Raw genomic sequence first — 24,458 nt, 5'->3', positions numbered from 1 at the left:
TAACTTTTAAATTAGCTCCCACCAATTGTATAGCGGGAAAACAAATATTTAACAAAATAGATTTAATCTACAATGAAAACACTACATGTCAGAATTTGTAGGACTCTAATGAAACACTGTGTAAAGGAAATTTATAACTTCAATGAATACATTATAAAGTTTTTAAAAGTCTCCTTTTATTTTAAAGCAGAAAACCAAAAATAATGCAAATGTAATTTTTAAACAGTAGTTTTTCTAAATAAAAATCTGAGCTAGCAGAATATGATGGCATGTGAGAGACATTAAATAAAGGGCAGTGTCTTCAGGGGCATCTTCGCTCTGCAGCTTCTCTTCTGGAAATCTACACTGAATTAGAATTTAGTAGCTCTAAGCTACACATTTAAACTTTTTAAACATTGGAAATCCAATCTTATTATATCACTTAAGTGTGACTTTTTTGGGTTAAGTATGAGTCATAACTTAAAAATTGTATACAATATATTCATTGACCTAAACAATCAAGCTGGAGGAAGTCAAAGGGAACAGAGGTCTCTAAGAGAATATTCATCTCTCACTACACTGGTAGTCAGGCTTATACCCTCCAGACAGACCAGAAGAGTCTTTCCTAGAAAATCTGATCAGTTTAAAGGAAAAAAAAAGTGCTTAAAAATTTGATATCAGAAGCTCCCCAACAGAAATAAAGAGCCAATGACTTTAGGCTAAAGATGGTGGACTGAACATGTGCAATTACTTCTGTTACCTCCAGAATCCAAACCAAACAACAATGAGGAAATTTTTTTAAAACATAAATTTGTAAGAGCAAAAAGAATGAGAAGAAAGACAACAGCAATAAAATTTTGAAACTGAAAAGCAGACAAATGAACAGTAAGTAACTTGATGGGTCCAAAAACTCCGTACCTTGAGGCGATATAAGAAACGCCAAAAATCAACCCAATTTATTACTCAGAACTCCCAAATGATCAAGAATTAGAAACACGAGGACCACAGGAAATGGAAGGAAGGAAGGTGGTGCTAAAGGCAGGGAACTGCATGAAAGTCTATTAAAAAGTAATTAGACCACAAGATAACTCTCATCTATTGGAAATCTAAGCAATATCCCTTCCACTCTTGCACAAGACTTGAGATTTTTTCCACAGAGGCCAAAACAGAGGGTCCCTGGACTAGGGGACACACCGGCATATTAGGAAAGTAGCAGGACTAAGTGAACATTTACATAATAAATATCAAGAACATGGGCCCCTCACCCACTTGACCCCCAACTTCTTCTCCATTCACCTCCCATTACACTGGCAGCCAGGCTTGTACCTCCCAGACAGGAGACCAGAAGAATCTTCCCAGGAAAATTGGACCAGCTCAAGAAAGAAAATGCCTAAAGAATCTGACATCATGGGCTCCCCAACAGGAAAGATGGGCCAGAAAATCCTGCAACAATACCCACGGTCAGTGAGCTCTACCTACCTGTACAAGTTTCCTTTCGGCTTTTTAGTGTCCTATTCTTAAATATGATTAGACAGCCAAGGTCACCAGACATTTGAGAAGAGTCTCAAATATGAAAGTGAGAACACAAACAGTAAAAAAAAAAATAGAGAGCAAGAAGAAGAAACAAAGACTTTACAGGAGGAAAAAATCTTCAAAAATGATTACTATTATTAACACCCTGGGAAACATAATGGAAGATGTTGTATTCATGACATAAGAAGAGGATACTATTAAAAAACAAATATTCAGTAAACAAGAAGACCTCCTAGAAACTTAAAAAATAGAGAAGTGAAGAATCTATTGGAAGTGTTGGAAAGCAGAGAAAGATGACAGAGAGAAGGAAATAGCAAAGAAAAAAAAACAATTAGAAGACTAGCTCAAGAAGCCAAGATATGAAAAAGAGAAGTATTACAGAGTCAGAGAACACAGGAAATAGAGAAAAATCATCAGTGAAAAAAAATTTCCCCAAACTGAAAGATATATATTTTTAAATTTAAAGGGCCTGGTAAAATGTCTGAAAATAGACTCAGACCAAAGCACATAATTGTAAAATTTCAGCAACAGTAGGGTAAAAAGAAGATTCTACAAACTTCCAGAGAGAAAGAGACAAAAAGGAGGGTGGGATTAGGTGTATAAGGTAGATCAGAGTGGAAAGAGAGGATTTCTTACAACGTATCATGAATAAAAATGACAGTTTCTCAGTGGGAACACTAGGAGGTAGAATGGAGTGAAGCAATGGTTTCAAAATTCTAAGCGAAAATGATTTTCAGCTTCTAATATAATATCCAAACTAACCATCCATTATGTATATGGGAATAAAGGTATTTTCACATGTAGAAGGTTACAAATACATACTTTCCTGCACACTTTTCTCAGGAGGCTACTGGAAGATGTGCTCTACGCAAATGAGGGACTAAACCACAAACAAGGAAGATCAGTGTCGAGAAAAGAGTGGATGGACAGAAGAGAGAGGAGAAGGCGATCCCCAGGACAGATGTAACGGGGAGCCTGTGGTGACAGCTGTGCAGCAAGTGGCCGCCACGGAGTCCGCAGTTCAGACTGGGGCAGTCCAGAAGGACAGACAGGCAAGTTTGTCAAGAAAATGAGGCTGATTAATATTCAATATTTTCAACAAAATAAGAAGAGATTTATGTAACCACAGAGTATGGGGTTGAACTAGTTGAACTTATCAGTACCTAGAAAACGAAGCAAACCAACCAACAAGCAAACAAGTAAGACCCTACAATAATTTCCTCCAAGGAAAACAAAAAGTTGGCATAAAAGGAAATGTAAACTTCATGGCTTGAGCACTAAGAGCATTTATGTCATCGTTAGAATATTACCATAGATTGGCCAGATGGCTATGATGGAACTACTCCAGAGGAAGGGCAGGAGGCTGAAGTGCTCTAAGTCCTCACCGTCCAGAGCCATGAGTCAATACATAACGCTTCAGAAATCAAGAAGGAGCTTATAAGAAAGTCATGTACACATATGGGGGGGAAGCTAGTGAATTTGTTACAGGAGAGAAAGTGTTTACCTCTAAGAAACAGCAAATGGAGGGGGTGTATGATGGTCCCAAATTTTAAAATAAAAAACTCATAAAATTTTGTTACTCTTTCAATTACGTGCATTTATCACTGATAAAAATACAAACTTAAAAGAACGAGAAATGAATAACAATTCTTATGACATGACCTTTCAAAAGAGTTTTACGCAGATGGAAGAGATGCATTATAATCTCTGTGTTTGTGTGTATCTGTACGTGGGTGTGGGTGTGTGAGTGGGTTTTATCTTTTTATTGGTAAGATGGGGGAAAGCAATCAAATTTTTAAATAGAGAAATTCTAAATGTTAAAATTTGAAATTGTTCATGTCTAACATTCTGAGACAAACCATTCATCACAAATAAGCATCTGGTTGAAACCTCCCTTGAAGAGGTTTTCAGAACTTATTCTTTGAGCTCGATAGCCATGGGCTTGCCTTCTACATGAGCTACAACTGTTCATCTGTTGGACATGTACAGCGAATTGGACAGTCCATCGTCTGGTTCCTCTTTCACAGACTCCCAAGGAAAACACTGTCTTATTGGACAGAGCAAACAGCTCGTTTCTGATCTCCCAGTGGCTCCTTTCTGGAGAACCACTGAAGAGGGAAGGTTCTGTGTAGCGTGGCTCCCATACGAATCTCTAGAAGGAGGCTCCTAAAAGCCTCTTCTATTTTCCAAAGACCCATCTCATTAGTTCAAAACAATCCTCTCTCTTCTTTTCCAACAGCTGAATCTAGTGGATCTCTCAAATCAAGACAACTTCTAACTTCTAGTAGAGGCCTCAGAAAAATCCCATGGTATAGCTAATAATATCAATAGCTAACTACAGCCACGGAGCACTTAGAATGTGCTAGGCTGCTGGGCTAAGTGCTCTGCATGCATATCTCATGTAATCTTCACAACAACCCTACAATGGTGATACTATTACTGTTTCCATTATTGAATTCGTAAGGAGTGGGGTAAAGCTCTGTGCAGACACACTTAATCATTAGGCTATACCAGTAACACAGAGGTCCATATTTTAAAACTTTGCATCATTCTCAAAAGATGGATTTTGCCAGAAAATCCACTTCTTACCTGGGTGAATCCATTAAATGAACCAGCAGAAGCCTAAACAGAAATGGAAACCAGAGAATGTTATTTTTTCAACATTTTTGTAGAATCGCTAAATATCCATTAGACAAGTTGGAAAGTAAAGACTGCCACAAATTTTAAAATAATACAAAGCTTGCTGTGCATGAAAGTGTTTAGGAAATGCAAAAAGCAGCACTGTATTATTTTAAATAGGCTGACAAAAAAAAAGAAAGATTATTTTTACAATGATTGCTGGTGCACAGCTCAGTGCTAACCAAAATCCACTTTCTCAATTATGAGAAGATGACTTTAGAGAAGAATCACAAAGGGTTAAGTAACTCTTTTTTCAGTCTATTGACAGAATCCAGAAGTATTTCCAGTATTTCTCTAATATATCATTTTGATGAACAGCTATTATGAGATTCTATAGATCCAGTGGGCCTGGGTAGAGACATTTTACGTGTTCGTATTGGAATGGAATCACTTTAGGAACAGTAAATTAGTTCTGCTCTACATCTTTTTTAGTGTTTGAATAGCAAGATGAGAGTAGAAACAATAAACACAGTAAACGGGATGGTAAAATAAGACTCTGTTAGTTCCCAACACAATCAGTCTGCTTTTTGCGGAGTTTTTTTGTCAACCTATTTGTGTTTGGTTTGAACAGATTTCAAGAGGTACAAGACAAGCTGTCAAGGAGATGAGGTAGGCCTGAGAGAAGACAGTTATGAATAAGGAGGCAGGTGGGAAACATTAGGGAAAACAGAACCTACAGAAGTCTTGGGCTAGTCTATACTACATATCGGGGTAAGTACCTCTTCTTTATCAGCCTCTATTTCTTGGTATAACAATCCATATCTCTGGTTAGCAATTTCATCTTCAGATAAATCTGAGTTGTTGATGTCATGGTCTTGGGGACTAGCGGAACTCTCGGTGCTAGCATTCTGGGAGGTTCCCAGGACCAACGGTCTAGCTGTCTCTCGGCTCTGTTCCCAGCAGCTAGCAATGGCTCGTTCCCCACATGCATCTGCTAGTAAGTCCACCTCCAGCCCTTTCTTGCTCTCAACTATATCTAAATGTTCCCAGCAATTATCTAAGCCTCCCGTATCTCTGGTAGGCCAGTGGTTAGTAGACTCAAGCCAACTGGCAAATCCACTTGCTTGGCCATCTGGTTTACCAGAGAATTCCAATAGATCCATGTTATTCACTGCTAATTCCAAGTTTGGCTGCCAGACTTGACCTGGATCTGTTCCCCTAAAGTCTGTTTTTGCAATTCTTGGCAAGTTAATGGTATGACTACAGTTCCCAGTCACTGTACTTTCAGAGCCTTCTATTAATGAATCTTCTACCTTACATAAACACCAATCTCTTCTGTTTGCATTAGTTCCCAGAAAACAATTAAGATCTGTCCTAGACTGGGCTGCCACTTCATGTGTTACTGATAAAACAACAGCCTGATTTTCATCCTTGTCACCTCCAGGATCACGTAACACAGGCTCACACTGAATCTCTTCAGCATCTGCACTGCCCTGTGCTGAGGCTGAGTGATATATTAGATCATGGTTAGGAGGCTCTAGCAAATTTTTCTTTATGTCTTTTCTAGCAAAAACCCATTCCTCAGGGCTGACATCTTCAATATTAGATACAGAGTCAGTCTGGAAAGGCAGATTCAAAAGACCTGTGTGATTGGCAGTTTCAGCTCCAGAGCCCTCTGTAATTTCACAATTATTTATTACTACTTGAATCCCCTCATCTAGCCCTTGGTCTCTGTCACTAAATTCCTCTGCCATATCTACTCCTTCCATGACTTTTTCTAATATGTCAGCTTTCTCAAAATACTTTCCATTGCTATTTTCCTTACACCTAGCTCTTAGACCTTTCCTACTTTCCTCTTCATTGATTTCTGAGGTCTCCTGGTTGCTCTTCCCTGCCATCTTAAGAAGATGTACTACCCTGTTTCCTGTACTTTCACAAGCTTTCTCTCCAAATTCCTCTATTCCTTCTAGTGCCTTGATATCAATAGCTCCAGTGTCTACCTTTTCACATGTCTCCACACCTGCCCACAGAGAATCTTCTGTCTTCTGTTTCTCTTCTTCATCGTCTTCTGACTTTTTAACATCCTCTTGACTTTCTGTGACCAGGTCACCAGTTTCCATGGCTGGCATCTGTGACTCAGGCAAGTCATACGGCTGCTCCATCTCCATACAAGCAGCAACAGCAAATTCAGCCTCAGGCCTGGGCTTTGGGGACAACTGTTCATTTTCACATGGAGGGGCTGGCCCCAAGACATAATCACCCTGTTCGGTGTGCCAGTCAGCAGAAGGAAGCAATCCGGTGAACAATCCCGTGCCTTGCTCTGCTTCAGAGAGACACGCAGAGTCTTCCTGAGACCCACCTTGGGTAATTTCCTGGCTGACACTGTCTGTACTAGCATCAGGGCCCCAAATAAATGCACCTAGATCAATTTGAGATCTTTGAATTTCTTCAGTCAACCCACTGTCTGGAGTTTCCTCCATGATCAGGTTACACAGGGAAAGACTTTTTGAAGAGTCAGTCTTTAGAGTATGCAGAAGAGCAAAGGAAAAAAAGAAACATAAGATGAAACAGATCACGGTAAGACTTGATGAGAAACACACAGCTCTTCAGTAGGGCACCGGCAGTTAAAACTAGAGAGTATTTAAATTAAAGGGCTTAAGGTTAAATTTGAGACTAGCAATGCCATGAGAAGAAAAGCTCATTTTAGATAATATACCATGTATATAATGCATATTAAATACAAAAAATCCAGAATTTTCTGGATATTTACCTACCGGCTGTACCAAATCAGTGCTAGTCTGTATGAGTAAAAACAAAAATTAATAATAAATAATAATAGTAATCATAACGCAAGAGAAAAAATTCACTAGCACATTAAAATTCCATGCTGTCTAGAGTCAACATACTGATAAAGGCTGTGACTTTACTGGTTTGAGGTTAAATATTACAAATCGTTTTGTGACAGGAATGAGTTTTGTTCCAATACTGTTGAAGACTACACAACTGAAACATGAAGACAGCCTCTGTCATTTGCTAGTATCAAGGATGTTTTATGGCTATTTCATGACTTCTGCTTTAGCAGACCCTGAAATGCAAAGTTTCAAATAAATAAATAAGCCTGAGAACACCAAAATAAGATCAAGCACTAGCGGCCACAGAATTACAGTCTCATCTCTCTGACACAGTTCCAGAATAAACTCTTCCCCAAACTTCTCCTGCACTTGGTTCTGCCTTTGAGGTGGTGTTTGGATGGAGGATGGTCTGATGCTAACCACTCTAACGTTCTGGAGGATTCGCCTCACATTCTCCCCCAAGTCCAGTAGCCCTGCCTGCACACAGAGAAACCACACAAGGAGCTGACAAGACTAAGAAATGTGACCAATTATGTCTAGGGAGCTACTGTTTTGCAATCCTGTCACTGTTGCCATTCCTCACAGGTTTGTCATTGGAAATAATAAACGCTCCTTCTAGATGATTCCCTCACCCTCATCATACCCTTTCCAGCTAGGGAAGGAAACATGTGGTAGAGCTCCAACTAAACATATGAAATATTGGAATAACAAAAAACTAACATTGTCCTCTTAATCTCCAAGAAAATTATCTCAAAGTTGAGACTAGAATTCAAATGTCCTGAACGTCAATCCATGCATCTCTTTTTGTGAACATACAAGTAAAACCAGCTCACTATAAAAAATATTTTCAATCAACATCCTTTAGCTCTTCTCTTGAGAGCTCTCCGTGATGCTCCAAGGATCCTAAGTGCGGTGTAAACCTGCTCCTGCGACAGGAAAGGGGACAACCATCTTTCTGTTTTAAGAGAAGAAAGCAATGTCCCTTCAGAAGACCAGCTCGTGAATAGCTAGATCTACCAAACTTTCCTGTTGTGTCTCACTGAAAAAGAAGAAAACATGAGTTCTTAAGACCACGTGACCAGGGCTCTTCTAAGACAGGGCAGACAAAGGCCCTACTCCGCGGGATGTGAGATTCTTTATGGGTGTGGCCAACCTCTTAAATGTCACAGCACAGATGCTGCCACCACACAGCTCTGTTTGTGTCTGTTTCCTGACTCTAAATTCTGGAAGTACTCATCAATGCACATCAGATTAGCTGAATAAATAACATCAGGAGTAATATCTACCTTTTATTGATACATACCAGGCCCTGGGCTAAATATTCTACAAATGTTATCACTTAATCTTCACACAACCCTCTGAGGTTGGTGTCACTACCCTTATTTTACAGATGAGAAAAACTGAGGCTTAGAGAGTTTTAGAAATCGCTCAAAGTCACAAGGCTACAATAAGTCGAGTCTGGATTCAAACCCAGGACTGTCTGGCTCTGAAGCTCAAATTCTTATTGACTAAGCTTCATTGAAGATGATAATGAAAAAATGGTTCCCTGTGCAGGGTAGCCCAACCCACACATTTTCTCATCCATACTTGTCTTATATTCTACTTAAAAGCAGTAACAAAGGTACATGTCCCTCACTACAACATCTCCTCTAGCCACCAATAATTGCAGGGAGAAGCATAAGGGAGAATAACATCAAATTCTTGCCCACCCAGGGCTCTGGCACACGACATTCTTTTCCACCACTGTTTCCAGGTGCTAGAAATGCTTGGAACCATCAGGTGGCTGACGATTGTCCTAGGGCACTACATTATCATTAAAAATTCATGGGTCTTCTTTCCATCACAGGTGAAATAAAACATAATAAGTTTTCTAAATTTCTAGGGATCCAGATACATCAAAATACAAGTTCTTAGTACTCTTACCGTCCAAAGGTCCCAAGGCAACGTCTGAAAGCAAAGAGACCAACAAAAATATGGTTAGTGTACAAATCCCAAGCATGTAAAAAATGCTGAGGTGATAAAAGCTCTTGAAATAAAATCACAAACATTTTTGAAACATTTAGCGTAGCACTGTTCCATAGAACTTTCTTGGGTGATGAAAATGTTCTATATCTGTGCTGTCCAGTATGGTAGCCACTAGCAACATGTGGCTGTTGAGCACTTGAAATGTGCTAGTGTAATAGAACCAAATTTTTAGTTTTATTTAATTTAAATCTAAATAGCCACATGTGGCTAGAGGCTACCATATCAGATAGCACAGGTCTAGTCAATCTGCCTTTCTCTATAAGAGTGGAAAATTATATCCAAAACATGATGAATGGGCTTACTTTAATACATGCAAAAAAATTAAAATGAAGTAAACCAAGATGTCCAGATATCAGAGTTTATCACATCTTTGAGGAAATGAAGATCCTAATCATTGCTAATGGTATTTCCTCCCCTCCATCCACCAAATTCAAGAGGATGCCTTATGACCATTTGATGGGAAATGAATCTCACACAACTTATTCTTCAGTACATTGAATTAGATGATAATACACAGCTCAATTAATTGGTAATCATGCAAATTAGCAGGGTGCCCCCTAAGACATATGGATGAATTACACTTATTACTGGCATTTTAATTATAAAGCTTATTGATCCTAGGAAATGAATTCAGATGGTTCAGATGATTTCCACTGTGTGTGAGAAAGTGGGGGAGACCTCTCTTTCTTATTTTCTTTGTGATTGAGAATTACTGCTAAAGCCACATCCTTTTCTACCCATATCTTTGTGACTAGAATGGATCCATGTTTACTAAATGTGAACAGCATATTAGAGAGCCTGGCACTCCCATCTTAAGGATATGACGGTTTCCAGATGGAATTATAGATGCCTCCCATTTGGAATCCGTACTATAGAATGTGGACCTGTGGTTCTGACTGAACCCACCCACTTGTCTGGGCCTACTCTAACTACACTGCCCCCCCCCCCCCCGCATCTCTGTGCAATCTGATTGCTCTCCGGGTTTGCATCTATTTGTAGAATGACTAAGAAAAAAGAGTAGAGCAGCTCCATTGAAAGCCACAGGTTTTTGCACATGGACTCCTTCTGCATCTGAGATGCATTTTCTGATTATCAAGAAGGTTTATGTTTCCTTGCTTCACAGCCCCTCAAGAATCATAGCTCCTAAGAAGCTACTACACATCCATGCACAATGCAGACAGCACAAGCATTTTCTCTAAGGGAAAGCAGCAACGTGAAACATCATGTTTATCCATCCTCAGGATCATGAAAAGGATGTGTAAGCTTGCGTAGACGCTGCAGAGATCACGAGGTGAGGTAGTCTGCGAGCAGCGAGAACATCAATTCAAAACATGGGGTCAGGCGATGGGTAGGGGAGATTATTGCGAGTGAAGGGGAAAGAAGGCCAGCAGAATCTAACCACTCTACGCTTTGTGTTATCTCAGCCTAAGACGACCTCTTAGCAAAAGGGGAAAGATGTGATTAGAGCTGGATCGGAAGACGACTCTGCAGTGAGGTGACTCAATCAACAGCCACTGGGAAGCCAGAGGAGTTTATTACCTGGGGGAGGGAAGCAAACGGGGGCACACACAGCTTTCCCTAACTGCAGTAACGCGTTTTCTTCAGAACTAAGACTTTCCAAGATTTAACCAAGGTCATTTTTTTTTTAATTCTGAAAGAATCTCTTATTCCTAAATCCACACAAACTTTCAAGATTTATGGATTAATTTGATCATGAATTGATATAAAAGAAGTTTCCCTCTTGATTCAAACTTGCAGACAGAAATGCTGTGGATTCTCACCCACTGATCATCACAGCACCCACTGTGCAAACTTTCCTTCTGCCCGTAAAGTAATGAGCATTGGAGAGTCGGGCAGAGGAAGTCCCCTGAATTCTGCTGGCTGTGCACACAACGAGAAAGCTCTGAGAGGGAAGCATTCTGAATGATACGTATGTTCATTTCCTACTTTTCTTGGCCACAAAGACAGAACCCTCAAACTTACCAACAATTAGTACATTAGCATTTCCCAAAGTATGTTTTAGAGAACATTCCAAGGAATGTTAAAAAAAGTGTCACTAAAACAGATTTCTGTGGTCAAACAAATTTGGGAAACTCTAAGTTAAACAAATCTAAACAGTTTTTTCTTTTGATTGCAGGACTTCTTGGAGCCTTTAATATTCGAATACATGACATGAATCTCTTAAAAAGGAGTTAACAGAACTTTCTCAAACATTCATCTAAGAGACCAATTTTTGCACTACCTTTCAGGCTAGTGTCTGATCTACTTAATTTCCTGCTTTATTGACATCTCAGATTCTTATTGTTGCTACATTACAACAGGGAGGTCTTTTAGAAACCAAATCACATTCTGGGACAAAGCATGGATTAAAGAGAAGTTTTATTTATTGAGTTTCAAAATGAGCTGCCAGTTCCCCAGTGGTTTACTATAAGCCATCAAGAAGGCTTCAAGACCAGAAAATTGAGCTGGGTCTCAAGTCTTAACCTGAGTTTTATAATACACCTTCGTTAATTAATTTGAAATATATTCTAGAATCTTGGGATTTGCCTAAATTCAAAGGTGAGGCCTCAATCACATCCAAAATACTGATATAAACAATTACTGTTTAGCCAAACTTTTGAGTTAACTTCCTACCATGAGCATAGATAATTGTAAGCTAACTATATTCCAGGAATCACCCACAAGTCATTACAGCACCCACCACCAGTATTCCTCTGACAGCGAATGCTACTGCAATAACTATCAAAATGAGAAAATTGTCGAGAGTGAGGAAGTGATGAGTAAAGAGAAAAGGTAGGCTGGGATATGCAAGGCCAACGCTGCATCAAGCCATAATCAAGATCACATAAGGGAAGCTTCTGGAATATGGAGAACGAGGACAACATCATCAAGTTCAGAACTATCAATACTAAAAAACATTTCTGTGGGGCATAATCTCATGGTTATTTCTATTATGCCTTAATTTGCAAAGTATGAGGAAGGAAAGTAGAGAAAACAGTAAGAAGATTAAACCCAAAGTCAAAAGAAAAAGGTTTACTTAAGGAAGCCATAAAATGTATCGTCCAAACCTGGACAGTTCTGAGGGCAAAAGGGAACACTATTATTAATTACTCTGAGATAGACAATTCTTGGGCAAACTGGAATGTCTGGTTATCCAGCTCTACAGACAGGGAATGTTAATAGTATGAGGAGGTTTGGAATAATTGCTATTGGTGAGGTCCTCTTTCTACCCTTCCTTACCATTAGGAAATACTTTTCAACCAAAAAGAAACAAAAGTAAATAGTCATTTGAAAGGGAGAGGGGTCATGGAAATGCACCTGTTAGCTTACTGAGCTTATTAAAGTCAATGAAGTATCATCCTCAAACATCAAAAAAAAACCCCACTTGATACCTGAGACATGGGTGAGTGGGTCACTCCGGCAGAACCCGCAGACACTACTTCAGGCTTGAAAGGGTCAAAGTCCAGATCCAACAAAGTCTCCTCTTTCTTCACCTCGGGAACTTCATTCTGTCAAAATAAAACAAAACAAAACATGCAATAGCTTGATTCTGATAAGACTTCATGATAATACCCCATGTATAATCCTTTAATATCATCTCATATCTTGAAAGCATGCTTTGATGGTTTACCATTTAGGTGGCTTATCCATATTCTCCTAGAGTCACTAGCTAAATGTGACGAGAGGGGAAATAACCAGCTCTGGTCAAATATAACCTAAGACACCTGGGAACATGGCCCAGAATCCAGTTCCTGTCCACTGTCCAGCTCCAAGTCCAGCCAACAAAGACAATGTCTGAGAGATGTATCCCAAAGCCACCAAGATCCAAGCTATCTCCTTCTCTGCTAGTTCATAAATCTCAGATCAAGAATACAGATGACCACATAGACAAAATGGACCAAGGCTTGGACCCATCACAGTAACCACAGTGGTGACATTACTCCGTAAAGCTAAAATTTAAAAAGGAAGAGATCACTATCTACTGTTGACCACATCCCACCTGCCTCATCCCCTCAGAGGTACCCTATCCCTTGACTTAGTTATCATATGATCTACTCTTCATCCATAATATTGTTTGTCTCCACTGTATGTATGAAGGAAGGAGAGTGAAAGGGAGGGAGAGAAGGAGACAGAGAGAATCATGTCCCCTAATCTTTCCTGCAAAATGAGCTCCCACTCCAATAACATTCTTGGAGAAGGTAAATCAAATAAGACAGAGAATGAAAGTGTTGCTATTATAATAGCAAAAAGATTCTAATACTAAACATTAACATTTGTTCATTTATTGCAGTATCATGGTATACAGGAAAATAATATGGGCTTGAAGTTGGCCTAACCCAGGCTCACGTTACACAGTAAGGGGCACAGTTGAAAGAAAGTCCCCACAAACTACACCACAGTGAAGAGAATCGGGGTCCCACACAATTCAAGTTACATGTATTTGGTATTTGATATGTCCACTCATTGTCTAAAAATTGAAAGATCACAACAATAGATAAAGTATTACATAAGAATACAGATGTTTAAAGAAAGATTTTAAAGAACAGGAGTTATTTTAATTAATATTGGTCATACACATAAAAATTTCAAAACTTAGAAACGTATGAAAAGCTTGGGAGCATAAGATAACACTTTTCTTAGTACATCTGCACTCAGTGTAGAAGGAAATGCTTAGACATCATATATCGTAAATCATGCAATTAGTCTTGAGTTACCTATTTAGCAGCATGATTACTCCCATATACTTTTGAAAATTTGACAAGGATAATGCTCTTCGGAGATCCCTCTTTCTTTAAAAGTTACCATCACAAAACTGTCAACTGATTCCCTTGGCCCCTATTCAAAATCTCTGTAAGTTTTGTTTTTCACCAACTTTTATGTTGGCACAAATTATATTTTTCAAATTATGCAAACACTTATATTACACTTAGAATGTGCTTGGCACTGTTCTAAGAACTTTATACACATGAACATTAATTCATGTTAACGCACTTTGCTGCAGTCTAATGACGACAACACCATTATCGCCTTTAAAGAATTGCTTTTCTACATTCCCCAAACTGCATTTTACCTGCATTGTCTAATCCTTAAAAAAAATCATGGGGCAGATGGCATCATTTCCCCATTTTAGGATGAGGAGAATGGGCTAAACGAGGTTATATTATCCCGGGTTCCTCAGCTGCAATGCCGTTGACACAGGACCGCGCACAGCCAGATACATTTGACTCCAGGGCTACTCCAGGCTTCTGCTGAGACCCGGTCCCACATTTCCCAAACAGTTTGGGACCCCAAGGATCTGCAGAGGAATTCTTGACATTTTGCAAGTTCTCCATGAAAATTTAGCCCACACAAATATCCCCATTAGTCCCTTATGAGCCTAACGGATCCTCTTCGGGAATCTCAAATGGGAATTTAGAGATGAAGGATGAACATAGGCGTTAGATTGTAATGAGCTATGCTGAGACCTTTATTGAGATAAATCTAGGTTTGTACCCCAATTTTGCCACTTGCTTGCTGTCTCTGTCGAGCAATTAATTAATTCAGCTTCTTTGAGCCTCTATTTCTTCATGCAGAAAATGAAAGTGATAATACCTAGTAAGATCATCATGAATAATAAAGACAATAAATGCACTATTCACAATATAAGAGAAATACTCAAAATGGAAATGAAAGCTATGTGTTATTAGTTACTATTAGTAATGATGTATAGGTGTGTGAAATTACTGTCATGAAATATCCATAATACCGGTTTGGCTGACTTCAAAATGTGCAGCTGGCTTCTTCAGGCTCAATTTCTATGTGGTTTTGCTCCCTTAACCTTGAATGTTATCCCTCAAGGCACTTACATCAAAGTGTGATTTGATACAGCTACAAAAAGACCAAAAAAGGGTTGCCTGTTTATGTAGCATCCCTTCATAAAGGGCAGAGAAGTACTCACAACTCTGTCATTACATGTTGAAACACAGTCACATGTAATTTCCCTTAACATAACAAAAGGAAACTTTTCTCATTCCTTTCACCTACATCAGCATTAGAGTAGGTCTGATGTGGTCCCAACATGCTTGATCTTAAGTACTGTTTTGCCATCAGAAGTCTGGGAAATGGGACCTGGAATGTGCTCCTAAGGAAGGAGATGTGGAAACCACAGTGGGGAGATATATTCAATGGGAAATTACTACCCATTATAATAATCTTCTGTGCTATACTTCATGAAGAGTCTTCTGCTAGGGAGTTCTATGTTTACAATTAAGGGACCAGATTTCTTCCAGTAGAGGTGTACAATTTAAGCATAATCCTTATGCCTAGCCTTGCCATGGCCTCATGATAGATGGAGTTTACTTCCTTATGCCTTGGCTTGAGATCGACCAGGTGTCATGCTTTGGCCAGAGGATGTTAGTGAATATACGTAAACAAGACTACAAAGGTGCATGTATGGCTGACTTGCTTTTTTTGTATCCCTGCCATTCACCAAGAAATGTACAAGCTTTGGGTGGCCACTGGCCAAGGAGGATGGGAGACACATGGAGCACACCTGGACCCATTATAACTAAATTTTTCAAATCCAGTGTTAAAGAGAAATTCTGAAAAGTGGCCAAAGAAAAAAGAAATGTCACTTACAGAGGAACGACATAAGAATAATAGCAGATTTAGCACCAGAAATAATGTAAGCAAAAAGACAGTGGAGCAATATCTTTGAAGTACTGAGAGAAAGTAACTGCGAACTTAGAATTTTATGCACCTTGAAAATATTTTTAAAAAACAAAAATGAGATGAAAATTTTTTCAGACATACAAAAGCAGCAAGAATTCATCACCATCAGATCCGTACTACAACTAATGTGAAAGGATATTTCTCAGGCAGAAGAAATAATCCAAGATGGAAATATGGATCCACACAAGGGAATGAAGAGCACAAGAAATGGTACCTACATAGGTAAGCAACTGATTACTTAAATAAAAATAATAATTTAAGTAAGCAACTGATTGCTTAAATAAAAATAATATAAGTGAAGTTCATAACACAGGTGAAAGCAAAATGCATGGCAAAAAAAGGACAAAAACCAGAAGAGAAGAAAAGTAAGTATACAATTGTGAGCTTCTTGTACTATACCTGATATGGTATACTACCATTTGAAGGTAGACTCTAACACTTAAAATGTATACTTTAAGCCCTTAACCATTAAAATAACAAAATAGCAAATTATAGCTAATAAACAAAGAAATAAAAGAGAATAATAAAAATGATTAGTCCAAAAGAAGGCATAAAACATAGGTAGAAGGGTTAAAACAGATGTGACAAGAGAAAACAAATATCAAGGTGCTAGATTTAAGCTTCACCATGTGAATAATCACCTTAAATGAAAATGGTCTAAATAATATAACGACAGGCAGAGATTATCAGACTAGATTCAAAAAGCAAAACTCAACTAGGTAACTGCCTACAAGAAACTACCTTCAAATACAGAGATACAAACAGGTTAACAGTAAAGGATGAAAAAGATACTATGCCAATTTAACCAAAAGAAAGCTGGAATAGTTACATGAACATCAAAGTAGGTTTCAAATCAAAGGATATTACCAGGGTTAAAGAAGGTCATTTCCTGATATAAAAAGAAGTCAATTCCTAAACATTTATGCATTCGATTTTAGAGCTTTAAAATACATGAAGCAGGGGCTGGCCTGGTGGCACAGCAGTTAAGTGTGTATGTTCTGCTTCAGTGGCCCAGCGTTTGCCGGTTCAGATCCTGGGTGTGGACACGGCACTGCTTGGCAAGCCATGCTGTGGTAAGCATCCCACATATAAAGTAGAGGAAGACGGGCACGGATGTTAGCTCAGGGCCAGTCTTCCTCAGCAAAAAGAGGAGGATTGGCAGCAGATGTTAGCTCAAGGTTAATCTTCCAAAAGAAAAAAATACATGAGTCAAAACCAAGAAAACTGCAATACAAAATAGAAAAATGTACAACTTTGTAGGGGAGATTTCAATAGTCCTCTTTCAATAACTGAAAGAACAAGTAGAGAGAAAATCAGCAAGTTATAAAAGATAAAGACAAGACTATGACCCAATTTGACCTAATTTACACTTATAAAACATGCCACACAACAGCAGAACACACATTCTTTTCAAGTGTGCATGAAACATGAAACATGACAGACAGTATTCTGGGACATAAAAAATTCTCAATAAATTTAAAAACATTCAAATCACACAAAGTATGTTCTCTGACTACACTGGAATTAACTTAGAAATCAGTTACAGAATTATCTCTGGAAAATCCATAAAAATTTGGACAAGAATAATACTTTCTAAATAACCTGATGAGTCAAAGAAGAAATCAAAGGGCTGGCCCCATGGCCTAGTAGTTAAGTTCGGCACACTCCACTTCAGCGGCCCAGGTTCAGTTCCCAGGCACAGACCTACACCACGAGTTGGCGGCCATGCTGTGGTGGTGACCCACATACAAAATAGAGAAAGAGTGGGACAGATGTTAGCTCAGGCCAAATCTTCCTCATGCAAAGAGAGGAAGATTGGCAAGAGATATTGACTCAGGGTGAATCTTCCTCAGCAAAAAGAAGAATAGGAAGAAACTGAAGTGAAAATCAGAAAAGATTTTGAGCTGAATGAAAATAAAAACAGTATACCAAAATTTGTGAGATGCTGCTAAAGCAGTACTTGGGGGAAAATTTATAGCACTAAACCCCATATAAGAAAAGAAGAAAGCTTTCCAATCAATAACCTCAGCTTCTACCTTGCAAACTAGGGGGGGAAAAACACAGAGCAAATAAAACTCTAAATAGAAATGGGGAAAATTATACATATCAGAGTGGAAATTTATGAAATAGAAAACAAGCCAGGGGGCGGGCCCGGTAGCACTGCAGTTAAGTTTGCACATTCCACTTCTCGGCGGTCCAGGGTTCACCCACCGGTTTGGATCCCGGGTGAGGACATGGCACTGCTTGGCACACCATGCTGTGGTAGGCGTCCCACATATAAAGTAGAGGAAGATGGGCATGGATGTTAGCTCAGGACCAGTCCTCCTCAGCAAAAAGAGGAGGATTAGTGGCAGATGTTAGCTCAGGGCTAATCTTCCTCAAAAAAAAAAAAATGAAAAGAAAAGAAAACAAGAGAGGCAATGAGTATCAATAAAACCAAAAGGTAGAGCTTTGAGAAGATTAATAAAATTGATAAGCCTCTAGCCAGAGTGATAAGGGGGAGAAAATAAAAAAAAAAAACAGAGAGGGCACAAATTACCAATATCAAGAATGAGAGAGGGGGCATCACCACTGATACTAAAAGGAATAATAAGGAACTATTATGAGTCACTTTATTCCAGCATGTTTGACAATTTAGATGAAACAGACAAATTTCCTGAGAAACGCAAATTCTTAAAGCTCACTCAAAAAGAAACAGATGAACTGAATTGCTCTCTATCTATTAAAGGAATTGAATTTATAGTTTAAAACATTTGTCCACAAAAAAACAACCCTGCAGGCCCAGATGGCTTCTCTGGTGAATTCTACCAAACATTTAAGGAAGAAAAAATACCAGTCCTACACAATCTTTTCTGGAAAATGGAAGAGGAGCTAACACCTCCCAATTCATTCTATGAGGAAGCATTACCCTGGTACTAAAATCAGAAAAAGACTTTAAAAAAACAAAAACACCCCATGGACTAATACTCCTCATGAACACAGGTGCAAAAATTTTAGAGAAAGCTTTAGCAAATTGAATAAAAATATATATAAAAATATAACGCATCATGACCAAATGCGGTTTATCTCAGGAATGCATCATGGATTTACCATTTGAGAACCAATGGATGTGATTAATTCATCATATTAACTCAGTAAAAAAGAAAACTCATATGATCATCTTCATAGATGTATAAAAAGTATTTGAGAAAATCCAAATGCAGTCCTGTTCAAAAGTCTCAACAAAGTAGGGAAAAAAGGCAACTTCCTCAAACTGATAAAGGGTATCTACGGAAACTTACACCTATCATCATGTTTAATAATGAAAGACTGGATGCTTTTCCCCTAAGATCAAGACAAGGATGACTGCTTCATACTTCTATTCAACATCATACTGGCAGTACTAACAGTGAAATAAGGGAGGAAAAACAAAAAAAAGCTATCTAGATTAGAAAGAAAAAAGTAAAACTATCTTTACTCTCAGAAGATATGATGATCTATCTAGAAAATCCAGTGAAATATACAAAAGGCTAAAGGAACTAATATTGAGTTTAGCAAGGCTGCAGGATATAGCATCAATATTAAAAAACTCAGTTGTGGGGCCGGCCCGGTGGCACAGCGGTTAAGTGGGCACATTCTGCTTCAGCAGCCCAGGGTTTGCTGGCTCAGATCCCAGGTGGGGACATGGCACCCCTTGTCAAGCCATGCTGTGGCAGGCATCCCACATATAAAGCAGAGGAAGATGGGCACAGATGTTAGCTCAGGGCCAGTCTTCCTCAGCAAAAAGAGGAGGATTGGCAGCGGATGTTAGCTCAGGGCCAATCTTCCTCAAAAACAAACAAACAAAACAAAAAAACCCCAGTTGTACTTATACATAAGAGTAGGAACATCCAGAAACTAAAACTTTAAAAATATGATTTATAATAGCACTAAAAGTATGAAATACTTACAGATCAACTCAACAAAAAATGTGAAACACCAGTACACTGAATACTACAAAACACGGCAAAGATCAATTAAAGAGGATCTTAATAAAGGGAGAGACATACTGTGTTTATTGGTAAGATAAGTCAATATTATTAAGATGTCAATGCTCCCCAAATTGATCTATAGATTTGAGGCAATACCCACCAATATCCATACTGAGTTGAACACTGTATGCCCCCCTGCCCCGCCACCCCCTGCAAAATTCATGCCCATCAGGAACCTGCGAATGTGACCTATTTGGCAATAGGGTTTTTGCAGATGTAATGAAGTTAAGATGAGGTCAAAGTGGATTAGGATGGGCCTTAATTCAATGACTGCTCTCCTTATAAGAACAGGGAAAGCTGGATAAAGAGACACAGGAGAATGTCATGTAAAGATACAGAGCACCCACACACACAGGGAAAAGGCAGTGTGATGACAGAGGTAGAGACTGGGATGATGTATCTAGATACCAGTGAACACCAAGGATTGCCAGCAACCACTAGAAGCTAGGAGAAAGGCAAGAACAGATCCTCCCAAGAAACTTCAGAGGGAGCACAACCCTGCTGACACCTTGATCTCAGATTTCTAGCTTCCAGAACAATGAGAGAATAAATGTCTGTCGTTTTAAGCCACTCAGTTTGTGGCACTTTGTTGCAACAGCCTAGGAATCTAATTCAATATCCCAAAAGGTGTTGTAGAAATTTACAAATTGATTCTCAAATTCATATGGAAATTCAAAGGCCCTAGAATAGCCAAAAAAAGTCTGAAAAAAGGATAACAAAGTTGAAGGACTAAGCCTATCTAATTTTAAGACAGGATAAAGTGGCTAATCAAAATAGTGTGGTACTGGCATAAGGGAGGCAAAGAGATCAATGGAAAACCACAGTCTAGAAATAGACACACACCTATGGACAACTGATGTTCCACAAAGGTACAAAGGCAACTCAGTAGAATAAGGAGAGACTTTTCAACAATTCTCCATCCATATGTAAAGAAATAAACTTCGAGCCATACTTTGCACCATATACAAAAATTAACTCTAAATTGGTCACAGACCTAAATGCAACACCTAAAGCCATAAAACTTCCAGGAGAAAACCTTTGTGACCTTAGGTTGAGCAAAGATCTTTTTTGATGTGACATGAAATGTATATTTCATAAAAAATCAAATGGATAAATTGCACTTCATCAAGATAAAAATCTCCTGCTCTTCACAAGATACTGTTAAGAGAACGACAGAACAAACCACACACTAGGAGAAAATATTTGCAAATCATACATCTGATAAGAGACTTGTATCCAGAATATATAAAGAATTCTCAAAACTTGATCAAATAAATTAATAAATAATTACACGAGCAAAAGTTGTTCATAGACACTTCACCAATGAAGATATACAAATGTAATAATGTTCTCCAGACTCATCCATGTTGTGGCAAATGGCAGGATTTACTTCTTTTTTAAGACTGAATACTATTCCATTAAATATACATACCACATTTTCTTGATCCATCCATCAATGGACACTCAGGTTGTTTCCATAATTTGGCTATTGTAAATAATGCTGCAATGAACATGGGAGTGCAGATGTCTCTTCGAGATACTGATTTCATTTACATTTATTTTGAATATAGACCCAGAAGTGGGATTGCTGGATCATAAAGTAGTTCTGTTTTTAATTTTTTGAGAAACTTCCATACTTTTTCTATAATGATTGTACAAATTTATATTCCCCCCAACTGAGTACAAGTGTTCCCTTTTCTCCACATCCTCATCAATACTTACCTCTGGTCTTTTTGATAACAGCCATTCTAATGGGTGTGAGGTGGTATCTCATTGTGGTTTTGATTTGCATTTCCCTGATCATTAGTGATGTTGAGCACCTTTTCATATGCCTGTTGGCCATACATATATCTTCTTTGGAGCAATGTCCATTCAGGTCCTTTGCCATTTCTTAATCCAATTATTTGTTTTTTTGCTATTGAGTTGTATGAGCTCCTTATATATTTTGGATACTAACATTTTATCAAATACGTAGTTTGCAAAAATTTTCTCCCATTCCTTAGGCTGCCTTTTTACTCTCTTGATTGTTTTCTTGGGTGTACAGAAGGTTTTTATGCTAAAAAAAATAAGCCAGACACAGAAAGACAAATACTGCATGGTCTCACTTATATGTGAAGTCTAAAATAGTCAAACTCATAGAAGCAGAGAGTAGAATGGTAGTTGCAGGGGCCGGGGGAGGGGGAGAAGAGGAGATGTTTATCAAGGAGTATAAAGTTTCAGTTATGCAAATCCTAGAGATCTAATGGTCAGCATGGTGACTGCCATTAAAAATAATGTTCTATATACTTGAAATTTGCCCAGAGGATAGCTCGTAAGTGCTCTCATATCATCAACGTCAACAACAACAAAAAGAAGATAACAAGGTGAGGAGATGGGTATGTCAATTACCTGGATTGGGAAAATTAGCTCACAATGTGTACATATATCAAAGCATCAAGTTGTATACCTTTGTTACATACAATTTAAATTTGTCAATTATATCTCAATACAGCTGGGGAAAAAAAGACATACGGATGTTAAACAACTACATGAAAAGATGACTAACATCATTAGTCATTAGGGAAATGCAAATTAAAATCACAATGAAATACCACTATACACCTACTGGAATGGCCAAAATTAAAAAGAGTAATCATACTAAGTGTTGGAAAAGATGTGGAGGAACTGGAACTCATACAATTCTGATGGAAACATAAGTCTAACTACTTAGAAAAGTTTGGCAGTTTCTTAAAAGGTTAAACTTATTCCTACCATATGATCCAGCCATACACCCCTAGGTATTTACCCAAGAGAAATGGAAGTGTGTGTACACACAAAGACTTGTATACAAATGTTCCTGGCACCTTTATGTACAACAGCCAAAAATTGAAAACAATTCAAATATCCATCAATAGATGAAAAGAAAAACTGTGATAGATCCATACAATGGGACACCACTCGGCAATAAGAAGGAAAAAACTACAGATACATGCTACAACCTGGATGACTCCCATAACAATTATGTTGAACAAAAGGGGCCAGACCAAAAAGGGTACATACTGTATAATCCCATTTAAGTAAAATTCCAGGAAATGCAAACTAATGTGTGGTGACAGAAAGAAGATCAGTGTTTGCCTGGAGATGGTGCAGTGTGTGGGGAGGGGCAGGAGGGATTACAAAGCAACACAAGGAAATTTTTGACAGATACCTTCCTTATCTTGACACTGGTGATGGTTTCATGGGTGTAAACGTATGTCAAAACTTATCAAAATGTATGCCTTAAATATGTACAGTTTATCGTATGTCAATCATACATCAATAAAGCTGATTAACAAAAGAAAAAAGAAGAAAATATCCTAACAATAGGAGATTGCTTAAACATACTACAGCACATCCTCAGAATAACATAGTGCTCTACTGCAATTTAAAATGATGCAATACAGATTAAATTGACACGAAAATATCTCTGCTATGATTGTAGTAAAGAAATCACAAATTACAAAACTGATATACAACGATCAAATTTCCAAAAATACACCTTTCAGTCAATATTTAAAGAGAAAGAAAATGTGGCATTATATAAATTAAATTAGTAAGAGTAGTTTTTGCTGGAAAATAGAAATATACTTCCTTTTTTACTTTTTGCTTCTCTGTAATTTACTAAATTTTCTATATGAACCATGCATTCTTTTGGGTATTATTATTTTTTTTCGAGGAAGATCAGCCCTGGGCTAACATCTGCCAATCCTCCTCTTTTTTCTGAGGAAGACTGGCCCTGAGCTAACATCTGTGCCCACCTTCCTCTACGTTATATGTGGGATGCCTGCCACAGCATGGCTTGCCAAGCGGTGCCATGTCCACACCCGGGATCCAAACCGGCAAACCCCAGGCCACCAAAGCGGAATGTGCGCACTTAACCACTGTGCCACCTGGCCAGCCCAGGGTATTATTTTCATAAGCATGTCTGGTAACAGAGATTTCATCTTATAGCTTAGCCACAAAATATTCAGGAATAACACTTATAGTCTCCAAACCATCCCCCAAGGCTGCTCACAGATAGACAGACACACACACACACACACCCCCCCCCATAATGATTTATCCTGCCCCCCGGCCCAAAGCCCCTCCAACATATGGTTGTATATCCTAGTTATAAGTCCTTCTAGTTCTTCCACGTGAGCTGCTGCCACAGCACAGCAACTGACAGAGTGGTGGTGTGCTTCCACGACCAGGAAGCGAACCTAGGCCGCCCAAGCGGTGATAGCACCAAACTTTAACCATTAGGCCATCAGGGCTGGCCCAATGACTTCTTAGTCATAACACAACACTACAGTGAGCCAGATTACAGGGAGGCCACAGGTATCACTTCTTCCAAAGAGTTTTTTCCATTTTTTTCTTTCATTAAACCTATTTTGAGAACATTTACTATATCCCAGGTATTGTGCTGGACATTTATCTCATAACTTCCCAATGAGGCAGGGGAGTTTGGATAAGGATGCTCAAGACAGAGAGGATAAATAAAGTTTTTAGGAACAAGGGCAATTGGGAGTTGTTTTTCTTATAATAAAATGCCTTTTACTGAAAGGGCACAAAATAATTTACAATTTTTATCAGTGAGTAAAACAGCATTTTATCAGTAATTATGATGAAGTAGTGGCCCAAGGAAATTTAACTTTGTGGTTGGAAGCCTATGATAAGACCACTGTGGATGGGTACGCTGTAGTCAATGCAAATAATGGTAATGACTATA

At 38.5% G+C, this 24,458-nt stretch overlaps 1 protein-coding gene across 4 annotated transcripts in view; it reads right to left on the bottom strand.

Moving 5' to 3' along the window:
- Positions 1-24,458, bottom strand: part of AMPH (amphiphysin) — a 227,052-nt gene that overhangs the window by 32,560 nt on the left and 170,034 nt on the right. For 2 of the 4 annotated variants that reach the window (XM_070504522.1, XM_070504521.1), the window contains exons 12-16: positions 12,401-12,517; positions 8,907-8,930; positions 6,906-6,929; positions 6,132-6,650; positions 4,102-4,134 (exon numbers count right to left, since the gene is read on the bottom strand). In XM_070504522.1, the coding sequence (XP_070360623.1) occupies positions 4,102-4,134; positions 6,132-6,650; positions 6,906-6,929; positions 8,907-8,930; positions 12,401-12,517 (717 nt within the window). The remainder of the gene's footprint in view (positions 1-4,101; positions 4,135-6,131; positions 6,651-6,905; positions 6,930-8,906; positions 8,931-12,400; positions 12,518-24,458) is intronic. The other 2 variants (XM_044770605.2, XM_044770594.2) reach the window with 1 other exon arrangement.

Source organism: Equus asinus, chromosome 1 (genome assembly GCF_041296235.1).
Source record: "Equus asinus isolate D_3611 breed Donkey chromosome 1, EquAss-T2T_v2, whole genome shotgun sequence".
Classification (NCBI taxonomy): Eukaryota; Metazoa; Chordata; class Mammalia; order Perissodactyla; family Equidae; genus Equus; species Equus asinus.
Note: the sequence above shows the minus strand (reverse complement) of the source record. Positions and strands in the feature narration are given on the sequence as shown.